Source organism: Plectrocnemia conspersa, unplaced genomic scaffold (genome assembly GCF_051122295.1).
Source record: "Plectrocnemia conspersa isolate PC_06_02 unplaced genomic scaffold, ASM5112229v1 ptg000002l, whole genome shotgun sequence".
NCBI lineage: Eukaryota > Metazoa > Arthropoda > Insecta > Trichoptera > Polycentropodidae > Plectrocnemia > Plectrocnemia conspersa.
Genome location: NW_028277166.1, coordinates 9570370 through 9589122, shown reverse-complemented (window position 1 = coordinate 9589122; position 18753 = coordinate 9570370). Strand labels below are relative to the sequence as shown.

At 33.2% G+C, this 18753-nt stretch overlaps 1 protein-coding gene and 1 long non-coding RNA gene across 5 annotated transcripts in view; both read left to right on the top strand.

Annotated features, from left to right (window-relative positions):
• Positions 1-18753, top strand: part of Eip63E (cyclin dependent kinase Eip63E) — a 167863-nt gene that overhangs the window by 15430 nt on the left and 133680 nt on the right. For 2 of the 4 annotated variants that reach the window (XM_088205624.1, XM_088205623.1), the window contains exons 1-2: positions 1769-1956; positions 6306-6392. In XM_088205624.1, the coding sequence (XP_088061750.1) occupies positions 6314-6392 (79 nt within the window). In that variant the 5' untranslated portion in view covers positions 1769-1956; positions 6306-6313. Of the gene's footprint in view, positions 1-1768; positions 1957-6305; positions 6393-18753 lie in introns of those variants that run through there. The other 2 variants (XM_088205622.1, XM_088205621.1) reach the window with 1 other exon arrangement.
• Positions 1769-4206, top strand: LOC148237557 (uncharacterized). The gene is made up of 2 exons (XR_015812665.1): positions 1769-3286; positions 3582-4206. It is a non-coding gene; the product is annotated as an uncharacterized LOC148237557 (long non-coding RNA).

The window sequence follows — 18753 nt, the reverse complement described above, 5'->3', positions numbered from 1 at the left end:
ATCGAAATTTTCGACAATATTAGTAGGAACATCTTCGCGCATGCGCAGTCGCAAGATTTCTGTCATATTTATTACCTTAAAAAGTTCAATTATTTACGATACCCTTCACCGCTCTATTGACAAGTAACAATATTAATTGGCGTTAAAGGTAAAATTTACAACCCCCGTCATTTTCCACCCTTGAAAAAAGCAGGGTTTAATATTCTACGTAATCTTTATTTTTAAAACACATATCGATCTACCGCGTATGTAAGCATACGCCATTTTCGGGTATGTATATAAAAGCGGTCTCTTTGTGGCTAACGTTTCGCCTTTGAACCTAAGCTCGGTCTATTCCTATTACGAAATTAGCGATCAAAAACCTTTTTGTATACATTTTTGCCTGGCATATAAAGTGACAAATTATATTTTTGCAGATTGAGTTCTGCAAATAAAATAATATTTATATATACAAATGCTATTTTATAGACTTAGATACGCCTTCATCTAATATTTTTTTATAATAATCAGAGATAAGATAAAAAAAACATATATGTTTTCATAGAAATCCATATTTTTAAGTAAATAAAAAATGTTATCATAGCATCGATTAATATTCGATGATTGGTATTTTCATACAATAATAAACGATACATCTCATTTCTGAGATCTTATCAATGTGTCAACGTTTACATAGATAGCTACTTCTTGTTTTTTTCTTCTTTACGAGTATTCATGTGTAATCTTACGACAATTCGACATGTAAATAAGATAAAAAGCCTTCAAATATCGACATGTATGATGAGCTCAAAAAAATTGAATCAACACAATACCATTAAATTTCATAGGAGTAAAAATATAAACAATTTCACACATGAGATCTCGCAAAATCCACAATTTTTTTTCTATGCACGTATGTATAGTTTTTCGCACTCGTGAACAATTTCACGGCGAAACGACCGCAATCTTTCAACCGCGGTAAATATGCATAAAAAAATCGAATGTCTTATATAACTGGTAATATTTTATTTTAAAGTCTATATATTTCTGTTTTCAAGGCCATATCTTCATTTTATGTGGTGTTTTGAAATAACATACAATACATATTCTTCAAATTAATTTGAATTATTTATTGGAAATCACATTTCAGGCGTTAGCCCAATGCGTCAAAGTGGGGTAAACACACTCAAGAGACTGAGAAACATCATACTAACATCAGTCTGTAAATTAGTGACATTTATTTATTTATGTCCGTCTTGCTAATGTGCGCATAGTTCCAGGGTAGCCAACTAAAATCGTCCCCCACATTATGAATGCACGATTTGGCTCGATTTTTTAAATAATTTATTATAATCTGTGATGATCGATCGGAATTATAATTATATATTAATTAATAATTCCGATCTTTTAAAAAAATACTACTGGTCTATCGTGCTGATTTTTCTTTTACTATTTTTTTGTTCTGGTTAAGGTATGTGTATTCGATTATTTTTTAACTATGGTATATGCAATTTATTTACATATTCTTACAAATTATAAGTGAGCTTTTTCCATTGTTAACGATCGTTAAAGTATTAATTACATCTACAGATTCAATTTAAAAATTAAGTAGATTTTTTAATTAGTTCATTATCAATATCGCAGGTTTATTAATGTACTTTTTTAATTAAAAAAATATAATTTAATCGTATCAGATTTTTAAAATATAATTTATCAAATTAAACAGTCGACCAATGGGAATCTCGTTGCCGCACCCGCCGCTGACTCAGACTCGCCGGTCACTCGAATCAGTCAGTGAGTCGCGATGACTGCGGCTTGACGTGTGCCGTTCGTTCAGTTTCGGTCAGTGATCCTCAGTCGTTTTCGTTAACCGTCAGTTGGCACTGAATCGTTTAATGGGCGGCCCCGTACCAGTTTCAATCTAACAGTTTGGAATTCGCAGCACCGCCCTGTTTCCGCATTTCCGAAATCATACAGGTACAAACAAACCAGTGAAAACGAAGGCGTCGATCATAGTTCCATTCGCGATTAGTCATCCAACTGTTGTTACTGGTGTCTGACATGAAAAAATGTACACGGAAACGTCGCACAATAATTGACTCATTCAAGAGTTGCACTGGCAAATTGGGTACTCGTCTAAGTTTATTGGCACCGCTAGAAGGCGCGGTTCGTTTAACGAACTCGGCTCTTTCTAGAACCGACATTCTTCCATGAATAGTGAAAAAAAGTGCATCGTTTTGTAAAATCCATAAAGAGAAGAAGTAAGGGTTCTTGTGTAATTGTACATCATACAGAGGAACGAGGTGATGGATAGTTTTTATAGTGAGTCAATCCACTGATTGGTTCCATTAAGTTATGCTTCAAACTTGACGCGATTGACAGAGTTGAAGAGCAATGAAAAGTAAGGTTACATTACATATACACTAAGCAGAGATGCTAGTTATTTTTCATAGGAATGATAATAGCCCGTTTAAATCGACGATATTTAAATAAATAATTTGTTCCATAAAACGAATTGTTCGTGCATTACAATAATAAAAATGAGCATTTAATAAATGTCTTATGTTCAGTAAACATTTTATTTTTAGTGTCCAATAAAACGAATTATGTGTGCATTTAAATATTAAAAAATAAGCAATTAAAAAAGCGTTTTCAATAAATTATTGATATTATTTTAATGCACATTACGAATAAAATGTTGCTCAATATAATGTTTTTTATTGAACAAAGATTTTTATTTAATGTTATTTTTTTATTATTATAATGCGCAAACAATTCGTTTTATAGAATAAAGAATTTATTTAAATCTCTTAAAATAATTCCATGTTAAATCGCACCCATTTTTTACTACATAACGATTATTAATTTAGTTGTATGCAATCGATATGTAAAAAAACAGTGAAATGTGAGTCGATGTTCACCATGTAAACACTGTTTTTGTTACATAAGATTTCTGCTGAAGGAAATTGCGTAAATGATTCTAGTGAATTTTAAACGAAGATGTAATGTATATTTAGAATAAACAGTCAAATAGTGATTCGTTCGTAAAATACAGTGAATAGTAAGCCTCCATTTACAAAATTTGAATTTAAAGTTCTTATTGATTCCAATGTTAAATGCGTATTTGGGTGACGGTGCCGGCCTTGTAGGTGTGTGTGTTTTATCGAATTTCTGGTATTGAACTTTCAAAGAAAGTGAATCGTACGCCTCTGCAATTATGTATGAACTTCGTTCATTGCCGCTCGCATTCCGTCCATGAACTTTTTTTTACACACTAGCGTTCTTACTTTGAGCGCCAGTAGCGTAGGTTTTTTTTTAATTTTATTTTTTCTTGCGCTCGTAAAATACAGTGAATAGTAAGCCTCCATTTACAAAATTTGAATTTAAAGTTCTTATTGATTCCAATGTTAAATGCGTATTTGGGTGACGGTGCCGGCCTTGTAGGTGTGTGTGTTTTATCGAATTTCTGGTATTGAACTTTCAAAGAAAGTGAATCGTACGCCTCTGCAATTATGTATGAACTTCGTTCATTGCCGCTCGCATTCCGTCCATGAACTTTTTTTTACACACTAGCGTTCTTACTTTGAGCGCCAGTAGCGTAGGTTTTTTTTTAATTTTATTTTTTCTTGCGCTCGACTTGAGTTTTCTTGGGCTCGGATGAAATATGATTGTGTTTCTTGTTCAAAGTATGCAATGGTACATTCACATTCCCTTTTGGATTAAAAAAATGTATTAACCGTCTCTGTGGAGTGTGGATAAATTGCAAGCAAATGGAGAAGTCGGAGAGATGACTATTGAATATAAACAAAGACAATGGAATACGATTTGATAATAAATGTTATCTATGATAACTCCATAGATAAAGCATAGCATCAGAATCAAGAGTGCTATGTTATATAATCGAATAGTGCAACTAAAACGCGCTTAAAAGAAAAGTGAAACAAATGGAACAAAGGTTAAACAGATACATTTGTTGTGTTGATAAACCATAAACAAGAGTGATAGTGTGCGTTTAGTTATCGCAATGGACACATCGTGTATGAATCACTATACTTATCATAAATGCGTATTTGAAACAAACAAAAATAGTGTGAAGATCAACAATAAAAACCACAATAGTTCATGCTGATAATAATAAAATAGTTGCTTTCTATAAAAATGTATGTTTATAAACTGAGCAAATATAGAAGAAATGACAATGAAACGTTGAAGGAGAGCTCCACGTTACTGTTACAAGTGATGTGCCTAGTCCAATATAGCATAGGCACATCGTTTGTCACAGCATCGTAGACACATCCTGGAAAGCTTCTCAACAGGAATGATTCCTCGCGAGCTAAAATAATGTTTATCAATAAATATGGTGCATAAAGAATTATAAGTTGCTCTCATGGACTCATGAAGTGCTGTATACCAGGGATGGCTAACTTATTCAGGATTGCGATCAACTTAATTTCATTTTAGGATTTGAATGGATTTCTTATGGAATAGATAAATTATAAACTATTTTCATATTTTTAGTAGTACATATTTAATAATATATAAAATATACATAATCAAAGAATATTTAATAAAAATATTGTACATTCATTTCTCACGCCAAAATAAGAAAATCAGTATTTGGTCAAACGTCAAACTCCTGATTTTTATGTTTCATTATTTTTTAATGTAGCTGTATGTAGATCCAAATATTCACAGCATCTTTTTAAATTTGTGTATTTTAATATTTGTCCAAAAACCTATCTTTTAAAGAAATATAACATTGCAAAGTAATAATTTTATTATTAAAATTAAACAGCTCTGCAAATTTATTTGCATCTGATTGAATATCCATGCCATCCTTGAAAGGATTGATGATAAATTGAACCAGAATTTCAATTTATCTTTTTTTAAATCTTGTAGGAGGTTCTGTATTTTTCTGGGTTGAAGTGATAGCAAGTATTTTTTTGTAAATATTCCTTAATGTTTGGAAATCTGTCAATACGTTTATCCCTGATATTTTAGATATTTTAAACGCAGAAATGCTACTAATCAACACAAGTCACAGTCAATTTTGCTCATGTAGTTTTTGATGAATATCTCCTCTTTCTTTAAGAAAATTAATGATTTCGTCAAAATATCTCGAAATCTTAGCAAAAACTTGCTTCGGCCTTACCATTTCACATTTGTGTTTAAAATCAAGTCTGTGGTTTTTCATGTTTGCAATGCATTTTCTAGTCTCTTATATATAAAACTTATTGAAGAATAATGCAGCTCAAAATATATAAAAATTCTTCGTCACTCTGACATAAAGGCAATAAATCCATTAACAAGGCTCCGATTAAAACAAATTATAATAATAGCAACCGTATCTTAGTTACGTATTTATTGAATCCGAGTTTTTTCACGCAAAGAAATCGTCCCCAGCGATTCTTCTTTAAAAGAAAAATCTGCAAAGATCATTGTAATAAAAACTAGCAATTGTACAATATCACCAACAGCCGTTGAATCATCTAATTGTAAGAAAAATAAAATATTGATTAATATAATATATCACGAAGTTCATTTGCATTTTTGTTCCATTTTTAAATTTCGAGATTATTGTATATCTTTTGTTTTTTTTTATTTTGCTTTTGTTTGTGATGTTTTCAAGTAGTGAACCAAAAAATTCAACTAAGTTATTCTTAATAAATACGCTCTCAGAAAAAATTGATAAATCGTCAAGAAACAATTGTTGCAGGTTAGATTGTTCTATTGGTTTTGAAAACATATTTTTTGCGTAATTAAGCAAGAGTTAATGCAACTTATTTTTCTTTATTTAAAAAATATTAGAAAACTCAGATTGAAATTTCTTAAGCATAGCGACGGAAACGCCATGTATCAAACAACAAAATTTCCCATCAAAATCTTTAAATCCTTTCCAAAGACAGACGTCTTTGGAAAGGATTTAATGACTCGAAATGAATTCAGCCGCAATCACTCGTAAACCTCTATATTCAGCATTCGCAGATCGAATATCGGATAGTAATTATCCTGTGCATGGTGTCACAGTACCTCTGATTCAGCACGATGCACTAACGAGACCAGCAACGCTAAACAAACAACCCTCGGTCGGCTCGGATGACAGACATACGAGCAGTGTGCTTTTGGAATTAAATATTCACCACTTGGACGGACGCTTAATCGATTTAGTACGCCTTGATGAAGTTTTGGCGATCAGTCAGATTTTTCTTTGTCTAATTATTTACACCTGGTTGAAGAACTGCAAAAATATTGCAGTTATAATTCTCATTATATTTCAAGGACATAAATAGAACATGAATGTAATTCTTTTTTTGTTCTCGTTTCAGGAGTGACAATGCGGGAGAAAAAGGGTGGAGCCATGAGTAAGATGCAGAAGCTGAAGAAGCGGCTGTCGCTCAGCTTCGGCCGATTGTGTAAGTGTTTATATTATGCGTACAATAATAACAATTACACGTTATCATGGTTCTAATATTCCGACATTCGGTGGTACCATCAACCATGACCGTGGTCGAAACTGGTTTAATTTACCACGGTTGGGCAAGCGTCGCAACAAAAAGTCGGATTTCATTAAAGGCATCGTCGCGATGCGGCCGCAGAAGGTGAAATTGTGACAGAGACAGGTCCCTCGTTGTTCTACAATAGCAGACGAACTCCCAAGTCGGAATGGGTTCAGCCGGAACGCAGTTTGTTACCCGTAGATGTAATGTTGAAATGGTGGTTTTTAAGTGGCGCACCTGACTTTCATCGAGAATGCCGTTGAAGATGCGTAGGTGGAAGTCGACTTGTTGACCATACTAGTGGAGTCATTAGGTAGTTATATTGTTGACAGCAGTGAGCTGGCAAGATGGATGTATTCTATGAAATGATCAGGTGCAGTCATTACTAGCTAACCTTCGTGTTGCAAAAACTTTTTAAGCCGATATAATATAGTATACTTTGAAGTGATTATGAAACTATTGCTTAATTACGAGTTTTACTCCATTGCATTTCTCGTGCATTGTTCCAAATAATCGCCAGTAGTAATCCTCACCAGATCCATGCAGCAGACCTCTCTCTTAACATTGTTTCAGTGAAATTATATTTTCACTAATAGAAATATAATTTCACTAAGGCCGGTGAAAATGTATCAAACAATGTATAGCCCTACTGTCGGTAAAAACTATAATTCGTTTAGGATTTGAACTAGTCTCTGGTTTTTTGTCTTGGGAATTTCCGGAACCCGAAACTTTGATTATTTTTTATTTGAATCATAAAAAGATACATATTTCTGTATTATACATAGGTAAATATTTATTTATTGAAACAAATTAAAAATGTTTTATCAGATATGTATTTAACAAATATTATGGCATACAGTTGATTACGCTTAATCGGGACAGCTCCAAAATTTTTGTCCCAAATAAGCGACTGGCTCTAATAAGCTGAATTTAACGTAAATTAAAAAATAATATGAATTTTTAAATATTATTAAATTATGGAAAAAAATATTGACTCATAGAAAAGTAATATATACTTTTTAAGTATACATATGAATATGAAAATAGTAATACTAATATAAAAAACTTTTTTTTCTTCTGCGACGGCGCCAACACGATTTTGTTGCTTTTGACGTGAATTTTTGCCTTCTGAGAAGTGGTAATTGTTTTTGCACTAAAATTCGGTTTAAATATACTTTAACCAATTCTCTCATATCAGAAGTCTAGTCATATCGGTATGGATAGCTATCACATTTTTAAAACATAGTGTAATATCAAACATACCAAGAGAGATGCGTTAACTTAGTTTGTATTTTGGACTTCTATATCTTAAGACTTATAGACTGTAATTAGTTTTAGAACTTTCATTAGGTTAGGTTTGGGTTTGAACAGCAAATGGACGTTTCGCAACTGTAAAATTAAGTTTCATAGACATTTTAAAGCAGCATATAATTTCACTAGCGCCTACCAGTTAAATTATATTTTTACTAGTATATATATATACATATATGTATCTACTAGTGATAAATGGGTTTGGACGTCACTAATAAAAAATTAACTTTACTGAAAATTACTCATTCATATTTACACATCGCATTCAAATAAATAATGATAAGTATGAATTTAAATTATATAATTTTACTAACACCTGCCAGATAAAATATATATTTATTGATAAAAATATACATGTGAAATCGTATTCCGATATGATGTAACTGAAATGATATTTAATATTTTAAAAATTATTTTAAATTATTACCTGAGAAGGTTAGAACGGAAAATTGAAAATAAAAATAAATTGCTCCTTCAGTGGTATCATTTGTAGACATTTTGATCATCATCAATGCTTTTCCTCCCATGTTTAAATTATGCTGTGTGAAGGACGTTTTCATGCAATGGTTTTTCTTCAGAGAATTCAGTCTCAAAATATAATTGATTAACACAAAAAAATAATGTCGAGCACTAATGTCGACCTTTGTTAGTCCATAAAATATTTACCACACCGTAAAATTAACTTCTTAGTGTTTCTTATAAAGTTTCAATATAAATAAAGCTATTTATATTTTTGATAGTATACTTTCTTATTTATCTTATACAAGTTATAGTATAAAAAAAGTTTCGTCCTTGTCTCCCGCTTTTAACCAAGAAGCGTTGCCAAACAAAGATTCTCGTCTCTCGCATATAATACATAGTGTTAACGTGAATGACAGCAGCCATTCTAGATCTTATATTCTCGGTGTATAATTTGTTACGACTTCATTCAAATTATATCAATTTACTACATTAATCATGTTATTCTCGTAGTGTGTGGTGAATTTGCGGACATTTAAGTGACGTTCTCATTATAGCAGCGTGTGGCCTTTAGCGTCATCATAATCGGATGAGATGCTATCACAGTGATGGATGCTGAAAACGCCTTGGCATCGTTGCGGCGCCGTCTTCAATTAAACCCGATGATAATGCGGGGGATATTAACAATTAAAAATTTATCTCGATCGTTGATATATGCACATTATGCAGCGTTTTACGATCCTCCCAGCCTCGAGTCGTATCTTTGCTCCGAGCCGAGATGTTCCCTATCTAAAATGCATGAGATCGGATATATTCTTTGTATCGGACCCTTCCGGGAGCCACCGGCGATATTTACCCCCGCAATGAATACGCGATTCACTCGGATCCTAATTAATTATGCAGTTACGTGATTCATTACGTGAGTCACGCTCTGTGCGAATCGCAAGTGTAATAATAATTTATCCTGAAACGTATGCAATTCGGTGTGGCGAGCCGTTCGATGGAATCGATTCGACCCACTGTTGCGCAGACTGCTTCTCTCAATTTTGGGATTTTCTGGTTCGATGCTTGGACTCGTGTCCGATGCGAGTTAGCTTCGGTGGCGTGTCCGCGGAACCGATATGGCGATGCGAGGAAGACCGCCGGCGTAATCGCCACCGCCATTGTTGGCAGCGCTGGGATAATTCATTCGCGATTGTGTATCTGTTATGGCAGCCTCTCCTTATTGTGTGTTACTCGCTTATGACGCTGACCAGCGCGAAACGCGTGCAAATCGCGCAATGGGAGACAAATCGTGCAGTAATTGGCGGGCAACTATGACTTTCAAGTGAAAACATACAAATATTAGACCTGTACGCCATCTGCGAATGAGTTCGGTACGGTCTGATTCGTTGCAGATTTGGTTGGAAATGTAATGCTAATGGTAAAACACAATTAAATGTGCTCAAAGAATCATTGCACAAACTCATATACGTTAAAGACGTGGGCAAACTATCGTTTATACCGCATCTATTATTCTACACTTACATTTTTTATTAACATCAAAAATTGGCGTTCAAAACTTCTACACTTCACAATCACTAATAGCATATGAGTTCTAGTAATGATAAGTACATTAGTTCGAGGGGTTTAGTCCTCTTCAGCCGTCTTTTCTAGTTGTCCACTTTGAGGAGTTTGGCTGCCTTGATGTTGACGTGTTTTTGGAGCCTCGTTTCATGTTCAGCAAAACGTTTTATAGCACTTGTGACGTCTTAGAATAAATTTAATGCGGCACTATTTGGCACATCTCCAGTGTTGTATGCCGTAGACCCAAACTGATTTCAGGATTTGATTGTATATATTGATTTTATTGTATATTGATAGTTTGGAGTTTCTTCCTATGAGCCAATATTGCTTTCTATATTTTATTTCAAATTCTCAAGTTTCTTAAGTTGATATGGTCCTCGCACCGCACTTTGGTGTCAAGTGTCATACCAGTGTATTTAGCTGTATTTTCTTAAGGGATAGTGTTGCTGTTTATGAAAATTTGCAATTTATTAGTGAAATTGATTTGTACCGATTTTAATTCATTCAACTTTATTTTCCATTGTTTGCTCGAATTATTGATCCTATCAGCAGTTTGTTGAAGTATTCGCTATTTCTTTCCTTACTGCCAAGATTACTGCAAATGTTGCATTTGTGACATTCTCTATTTGTAGGAAATCATACGTGTACAACAAATAGAGTATCGGCCCTAGGACACTTCCTTGTGTGACTCCAGCTCTGATTAATCAGTTATTTTTTCTATAGCTACTTCTGTTGGTGCTACATATTTTATTTCTTCATTTTCTTGGTTTTTATCTCTCACCCAATCTCCATTTATCGTTTTGATTGGCGACATATGGGCTAAAGATCTTTTTAACATTTTCGTTGCTTTCCATAAAGAATATTCTATATTTTTATCTGCTGATGTGAAGAATTTGATCTCTGAATTTTTCGTTTTAATTGTTGCGCTTTATTATTTAGAATATTTTTATCCTCATGGGCTCATCTTCTCCTTGCCCTTATTTTTTCATTTACCAGATTTATTATCTCTATTGTGTTATTACTGCCTTATGGGTGAGTTCTTTAGTATTGTTCCAAGCTGCTTTTTGTATATAATTAAATTAGTATTCAGCCTCTTCTTCGAGTTGTTGTTTTGTTTTTAATTGTACATTTTGTTAATGTTGATTTTTAGTTCTAGTCGGACGCTTTCCCAATCTGTCGTTTTGTTGGTGAGAGTTGGTAAAATTTCTCACTTAATTATTACTTCATTTGATATACATATAACAAGAATATGTGGTTTAACACATTACCGCTCTGTCCGCCTCGCCAATATACCACATAGCTCCACGGTAGCCAACCGAAATCGGCCCCAACATTATATTACAAAGATAAAAGGCGAACTATAATGCACCTCCAAAACGGAATTGGGACCTTATTTAAAATTTCGACCAAAAATTAGCTTAAAATATTATTTTCGCAAAAGGTCGTCAAATAGCTGCACTAAACTTTTTGACTATCGCTTAAAAAATATTGACCTTGTTTGTTGTTCTTAAAAAAAATAAAAACAATCGGTTAAGGACAAACGATGCAGACTTTTATGTTTTTAAGTATACCATTCACTATTAATTATTTGTTTCTTAAGAATGAAAAAACAATTGATTAAGTGCTAATTTGAGTACATGTAACTAAAGATCTAGAACTATTGATATGTGGTTTTCACTCTCTAAACTTTAGAAGAAGTGGAAGATTATAACTAGAATAAAACAATCAATTATATTTACAATACGTTTCGTAAATATAATTAATTGTTTTATTCTAGTTGAAATCTTCCACCTCTCACAATATTTACTTCTAATTTATTTGCGATTTATACCGCAAGCACTTGTTATTATAGCTGAATCGTAAGCGTACATAGATAAACGCGTATTTTTTTTTAATTTTGGCATATCGTTCGTATACAAGATAAAGAGAAACGTCTCGAACAAATTTCCCCGAGGAACTAATGCCAGAATTTTAAGCGGTATCAAGTGTTCATTATTTACTGAAACAACATAGCTTCTATTTTTCAGGTATTAGTGTAAAAAGCATAGCAGATAGTCGAGGGCTTTGTATTTGTATAATTCATGCCATAACGTGTCGAAGGCTTTTTCTACAATATATCTAACATTGAAAAGTCCGTACTCTTAATATAAAAATCAATCTATTAAATTTATGTGTTGTCGAATGATTTTCACGGAAGCCTAACTGTTTGTTAATAATTGTATTCCCACTTGACGTTTTTAATTAGTGAATTAATAAACGATATCGTACAGTTTTATATTTAGCTTTGTTATAGTTAAATTTATGATAGGCGTGAGTATCAATGAGCTTTTCAATACAAACAATTATATATCAGATCGAACTTTAAAACATAAATAAGAAGCAATATATTTTATTTTTGTTTACGATAATTTGTTGTGTATGACTTGCCTTGAGGTTCCTCAACTGGAATCGAAAGCGATGCTAGGTCATTTCTTTACATGTGAGTTAAAGAGTACTAATTGCAATATGCACGAAGAAAAAACGAAAGAGACTTTGCCTCTCAGGAATGTATAATACATACATATGTATGTATCTGATGAGAAGTAGGGAAAGACAACTTAACTCGACTCCTAGACCATTAAATACTTACCTTAACTCTCGTTAAGTTGTCTTTTTTAATTCTTTAAAGTCCTCCCGCATTTCTTGCACCTAACGAAGTTCTCTTTTATACCAGGCTATTTCAACTTTCAGCAAGTTCATTTTAAAACTATCTACATCCCAGTCACGTATTTACATGTTAATTGTCTCTTTTCGTACAATTGCCTTTTAACAAAGAAAATGAAAGATCAGGCCTTAGATATCAGGCGTTATAGTTTATATGCAATCGATTGAATCATTGTATACTTTGCGTCATTATAGCATCGTCATCGTTACTAATATAATACGTAATACCACGCCTAAAAGGACTTGATACACTAAATGGAAAGTGAAACTTGTTAGCTAAGTAGAAAAAATCTAAAAGAAAGTTTATTGACTTATGCATGCTTGACCTGCCGTATTGTTTTAAATGTTAAGGACATATTATTTTATATTTGGATGATAAGGGTCATGCGAAGTATTAAATTATTGATAAGCAATTTCAAGGCACTCGTATAAATCATGCAACATGTCTGTAGATAGTCGTCGAAGGGTAACAGCTTCTTATAATATTATTCTTGTATGCTTATGTGATACTACGAATATTGATACAAAAAGGTATCCGAATACATATATTTTTAATGAGGAATTGGTATGCAGTGTTCATTTTTTATTATTATTAATATTGTTATCTGGATGATTTTTGGATTAAACACATTAAACTTTTCTTTAATTCGCATATAATCGTTTCCTTTAAACAGGTTGAGCTATTCACGTTATTTTTGTAATAACATTCGTGTCTCACTTTCTATGTTATATAAAAAGTATAATCGCCTAAAATATGTATTCAATGTTAAATCAAAACGATTCGACCAAAAATGGCCTTCTGTTGAGTAATTACACTGCTACATTTGTATTGATTTTTTGATATGAAAACGAGTCAATGATATAATGTGTTTCTTGAATAAACTTTTGACAAAACTATTTTCTTTTTATCACCAGCGATTAAACGTTAACGACGCGCCAATAAAATATACACACTCCCATATCGGAAATGACTGATTCGAAGCGAGGCACCATAAACCGCAGAGCTTTTATGCGAAACCTTTTATTGCCCGCATAGTACTATTATAGTACGAGTCTTATCTTCGGAATGAAAATATTTATTGTCGTGTCCGATGGCATAACTCAAAGTCCTGCTCCTGATCCTACCGGTCCGTTTGTTTTCGTCATCGACTCCGAAAAACAATGCTATCGATCCTGCCATAATAAACGCTGCGCGAAAATTCCAAATTGGCCCTTTATTTTCTCGCCTTCTGGCAAGAAATTTTCGTCGATAAATAACGACCGTCGTAAACCATCTTGAGCGTTTTCTCTTTGTTCTTTCCCTCTCTCTCTCTTTGCACCCTTTTTCTTCAATGAAAATAACCCTTTATAAATATGCGCGAATCGGCCGCAAACCTAATTGGTTACGGCATTTTTAAAAGACCAAATTTTTTATGTTTCTTTTTTTAATCATTTAAAAAATACTATCGACCGAACATCAATTTCCTTATTTCATCCACCCAGAGCGCATCATAAAGCACCCTCATTTCGAAAAGTGGATGTCATGCGAGACACTCGCTAGGTGCCGTGTAAATGTTTTATATGCGTTCACAAACGGATATTCGCTTTTTCGTGTACCTCTTGTGTATGCGTATGATGGGTGTCAGTGGCGGGCCGCGAACGAATTAATAAAAAAGAAAAACAAATAAAGGTTGAGGACCTCCAATTAGATTTATAAATATCGTTTTATTTTTTAACTTCGGTTGGTGAAAACGCTGTGGAGATTTCAACCACATGCACATTTAAATTAGAGGTCATTCTAACTATCATTTCAAACGAATAAAAATAAATACCAAATCTTTTCGAAAGTAAGGACTAATACTGGAAGAGAGATCTCGGGACTAATCAATGACGTTAATATTTCACATCCACATGACGTTAATTAATATTTATAATAGCGATATCCAAAAATGTTTTATAAATGAAAAGCATTTTTACAAATGAATACATTTTCATTATTATGAAAAATAGTCTCTGTCGTTTGTATGCCTGACTTGCTTTAATTTAAAATATTCTGAAAGGACTGTTTTCACTTCACTTACACTATTATTTTCCTCCCATCAAAATTATGTTGTAAAAATCTAAACAAATGCCTAGTATTAAAAAAAAAGTGCGCCTCTGATGATCAATCACAATTGATCGTCCAAAATTATTCAGGAAAAATGCATACTTTTTTTCGTACCCCTAAACTATAAGTTTTATAAATGATTTTGAAGTAACAACCGTAAAATTTATACAATAAATGGATGTCATGATATTTATATGTTCCGTAGTGCTTCTTGGAGATTCAATGTTACTGTTTGCCTGGACAAGATCGGACGAATGAAGCGATTGTGGATGCTTTCCCTGTGTTGATTCAGTGTTAGCTCTGCTTGATTTTATTATAGTTAGCTCAAGACTGATTTCGTTTATTCCAAGTCGGTAGCAAAGTGGTAACAGAAATTATATGGCAGCGTTTTAGCTTATATACCATCGGGGAAATAGGAGGAGATTAACCCTTTGAGTAGTGAGTTAACTTATGCACATTTGTTAATTTGTTAGTATACACCTAGGGTTCTGTGATTCTCAACGTTTTATTGCGTTAATTTATTTTACTTATTTTTTTGTATTAGTATGTTTTATTAATTTATTTTACATGCCTTTTATATAATATTCAGTTTTCGTGGAATTTATTTTATCAATTTAGTCTTTTATTTTTTAAAAATTATTATAACATATTTTTTGTTATGTTCATTTAATTCGTACTCTTTTATTTATTGGTATTATTTACTATGAAAATCATTTACAGTAAATAAAATTAAAAAAAAATATTTCATAAATGTTTCTTATTTATTATTACTTTAGTAATATATGTTATCTGGGGTAGTTCAAAACAGTGAAATGATATAACGCCGTACATGTACGGCAATACTGCTCAAAGGGTTAACCCCTAATATCCTTTGCTCCGCTGACTAATCTGAATGATTGGGAATATAAAACTATTCTATCGGTTGAAACAGTAAGGAATACCAATTTGGAAGACCAGCAATAAATTTGCGTGTGGTTTTACGAGTCGTGGTTGTCTATAACAACAGCCTAGGTAGGAAGTCGAGCGGAGATTCGATTCGCGCACAGTGCCTCGGGGTTAAACTTATCCAGGCACTTGTAGTTGCTAATGGGCGAAACACCTGCGACTTATTCAACTACGGATTAGTTTCTAATTGTAACGCGACATGTATGCGTAGTCCCGAGCATGTTTCTCGTTAATATAGTAATTCCTCATGTAATTTAATATTTTATTAAAATAATCTACAGGGCCGCCTCTGAGTTTTATGTATACATTTATAATAGACGCTTCTGTCGTCACAGGGTGCGGTTTTGCGTGATATAATTTTATAACGCCTTTTTTACTCACCCCCACAGCGTCTTTAATGGGAGTGTTTGCCGACCAAAAGTGAATTATCAATTTCGTCTGCGCCTTATTTTTTTTTTATTATGTATTTATTTTGGGAATGAAATACTGTAAATGTCCGCTTTCGGGCAGAGGTCTTCGAGTCACAGTCGCCAGCCTCTCTTCCTATTTCGAAAATGAGAAAAATTTCAGTGTTTCAGCTAAATATAAAAAAGAAAGTGAAACGTCCCAGACTGGTCATTTATTTTCATCTGTCAGTTGCGCTTCTGAAAGTTGATTATGTCGTTTTCGGAGAGGAAATCTACCAAGGATTTTTTTCGCTGGATTGTATTGTATTTAATATACATTTATACACCGCCACCATCTCGGAGAGACAATGGTTGAAAGATGACGCTATGGACGCGTCGGCGTAATAACCGATCTCTCGAAGGACGTTTTGGTAAATGACTGTGCATTATGAGAAAATTGGATACTGTTTTAGATCAATGTGTGGCAATTATGCGGCGTGGAAGTTTTGTTCTTTTTGGACTCTGTGTGAGGCTAAAAATAACTATGACTATATATATTTTAAATTGCAAATCGATCGGATCCATGCTGTTTTGCATTACAGTATAGAGGAGAGGTGAGTCAAATGAAAACCTTGTTTGTATATATATGTAGATGTTTTTGAATTTGTGCATCGATTCCTCTAGATGCGCCCTTTATTCATCACTCGGTCGAGAAGAGTCTATCATAATAACTTGAAACGTTTAGAAACTTCCTACTCGTATTAAGTTACCTTACCTTCGTATTAAGCATACGTATTTACGCATGAGCTTAAATAGGTTTCGCCCCTTTTAACGGTCATAATCATTCGCCATTCGGTTTTTCTTATAAGTTGCCATTTTAAAATTATAATATACATATAAAACGCCACTGAAGAAACGATTTATGGAGCATATTACCAGGGGCACAGACCCTCAGCGAAGCGTCATCTATGGACGTGTTTGGAGGAGCGCAGGGCAAGCGATACTTTATGGAAGGATCTGCTCCGTAGATGCAGCGTGAAGGTTGCAGTCTTAACCCTTGGATTGTACATAAAATCAAACGCGTACTAATGTATTAGGGATTTTACATATTTATATTTTCCTAAAACGAAAATTCTATACAACCATATTATTTTTTAAATATTCCACATGGTAGACAATAAAAGAAACAACACCGTTAACTGAATATAATAGATATCATCACAAATTCTCACGTATATACAATAAGAAGAAAATAAAATTCGGGATGTGTTTAATAATCTGATGGCAATAAACACAAGCGGCTTTAATTGCTTCAACGCTTAATTACTCAATGGCGCTTTGCGGTTCAAACTGCTTTAATAACTGTGTGAATTTAATACAAGTTGGTAACGCCTGTTTAGATAGTTATTTATTATATTTTGTGTTGATCTATTAAAAATTAAAAATTTGTATCTTATATATAATTGCTCTAATAATACTAGTTGTTTTTAAAATACATTTGGTATGAGTAATAGATTATGCATACATAAATAAAAAAAAATCTACGCGTAAGTGCTATCTAAACAACTATACGTAGAAACTTTGTACTATCGCGATTAATTAATTATATACCATGAGTCATTAATTAACGCGCTACTGATAAAACATGTTCGATGGGTTCGTGTTTGTATACAAACGCTTGTAATCATTCATTTAGAGTGATATAAAATAAAAATATGATGTGTTTGACACGAACTATCTGTGTGATGGTATTTCAATCTCAATATAGGCATGTTTTGCAAGACAAATTCAGTTTGGATTTTAATCGCCGGTTGATTAAAATGTTTTCGATGCGAAATTGGATCGGCGCCGATGTCAAAGTTAATTGACGTCTGAAGGGAAAATAGGCGCGCGTTTGCGTTATAAAATGCATGGTAATAATTTTCAGCGTAAATACTGTGTTTTCGGTAAACGTCGGCGCTTTTGTGTGCAAAAAGCTTTGTAATTTACAAGCACTGTACCTTTAGATTAATTAACAGATGGTTTTTTTAATTTGTTTTAATATTGAATTTTAAAATATATAGTTAACAAACGCGAGAATCCCATATTACGCGCAGCGTGAAACATAAAATGAAAAGGCACACAGGAAGTATTGCTTACAATAAATTGCCCTCATTTATTTATTATTGGAAATATACAGTATATGGCGTATTAGCTTAATGGCAATGAGTCATGTGTATTCATAATAAGGACGGAATCGCGCAGTCCGCAACGTCTCAGACTAATAACTCTGAGGTTGCGGGTTCGAGTCCCGGCAGCGGAACTCGAATTTTTAATTAAAAAAAAATGCGCTATTATTAAAAAACCGGTCCCCAGCTGCAGTTACATATATTACACGTACTAATTTATAATTATTAATATAGATGTCACCAATTCCCAGACTTAGGTATTAATTATATCTGATTGACTTACTCAGTTAGTACAGATTTACCACGTTGTAACGCATTGGGCGCCTATCAGGTTATAACATATAGAATGAAACGAAGTATTTCCACAGACATTTCTGACTACTCTCGCGGAAAGCGAATTTAACAACGTTTCGTATTTAAACATATGTGTCAAAATAGTGCTTAACGCACGAGCGTGTTCCGAGGCAGAAGATGAATCGGCGAATCCTCAATAATTGTCACTAGAATTTAATGCTTTCGATTAACTTATATCGAAATCAATGACATTCCTTTGCATCTATTCTAATGATAACAATATACCTAAATATAAGTTGTTTGATATATTCATAATCACTGTCGGCAAGAGTTTCTTTCGCGTCGTTCCACGGCCAACC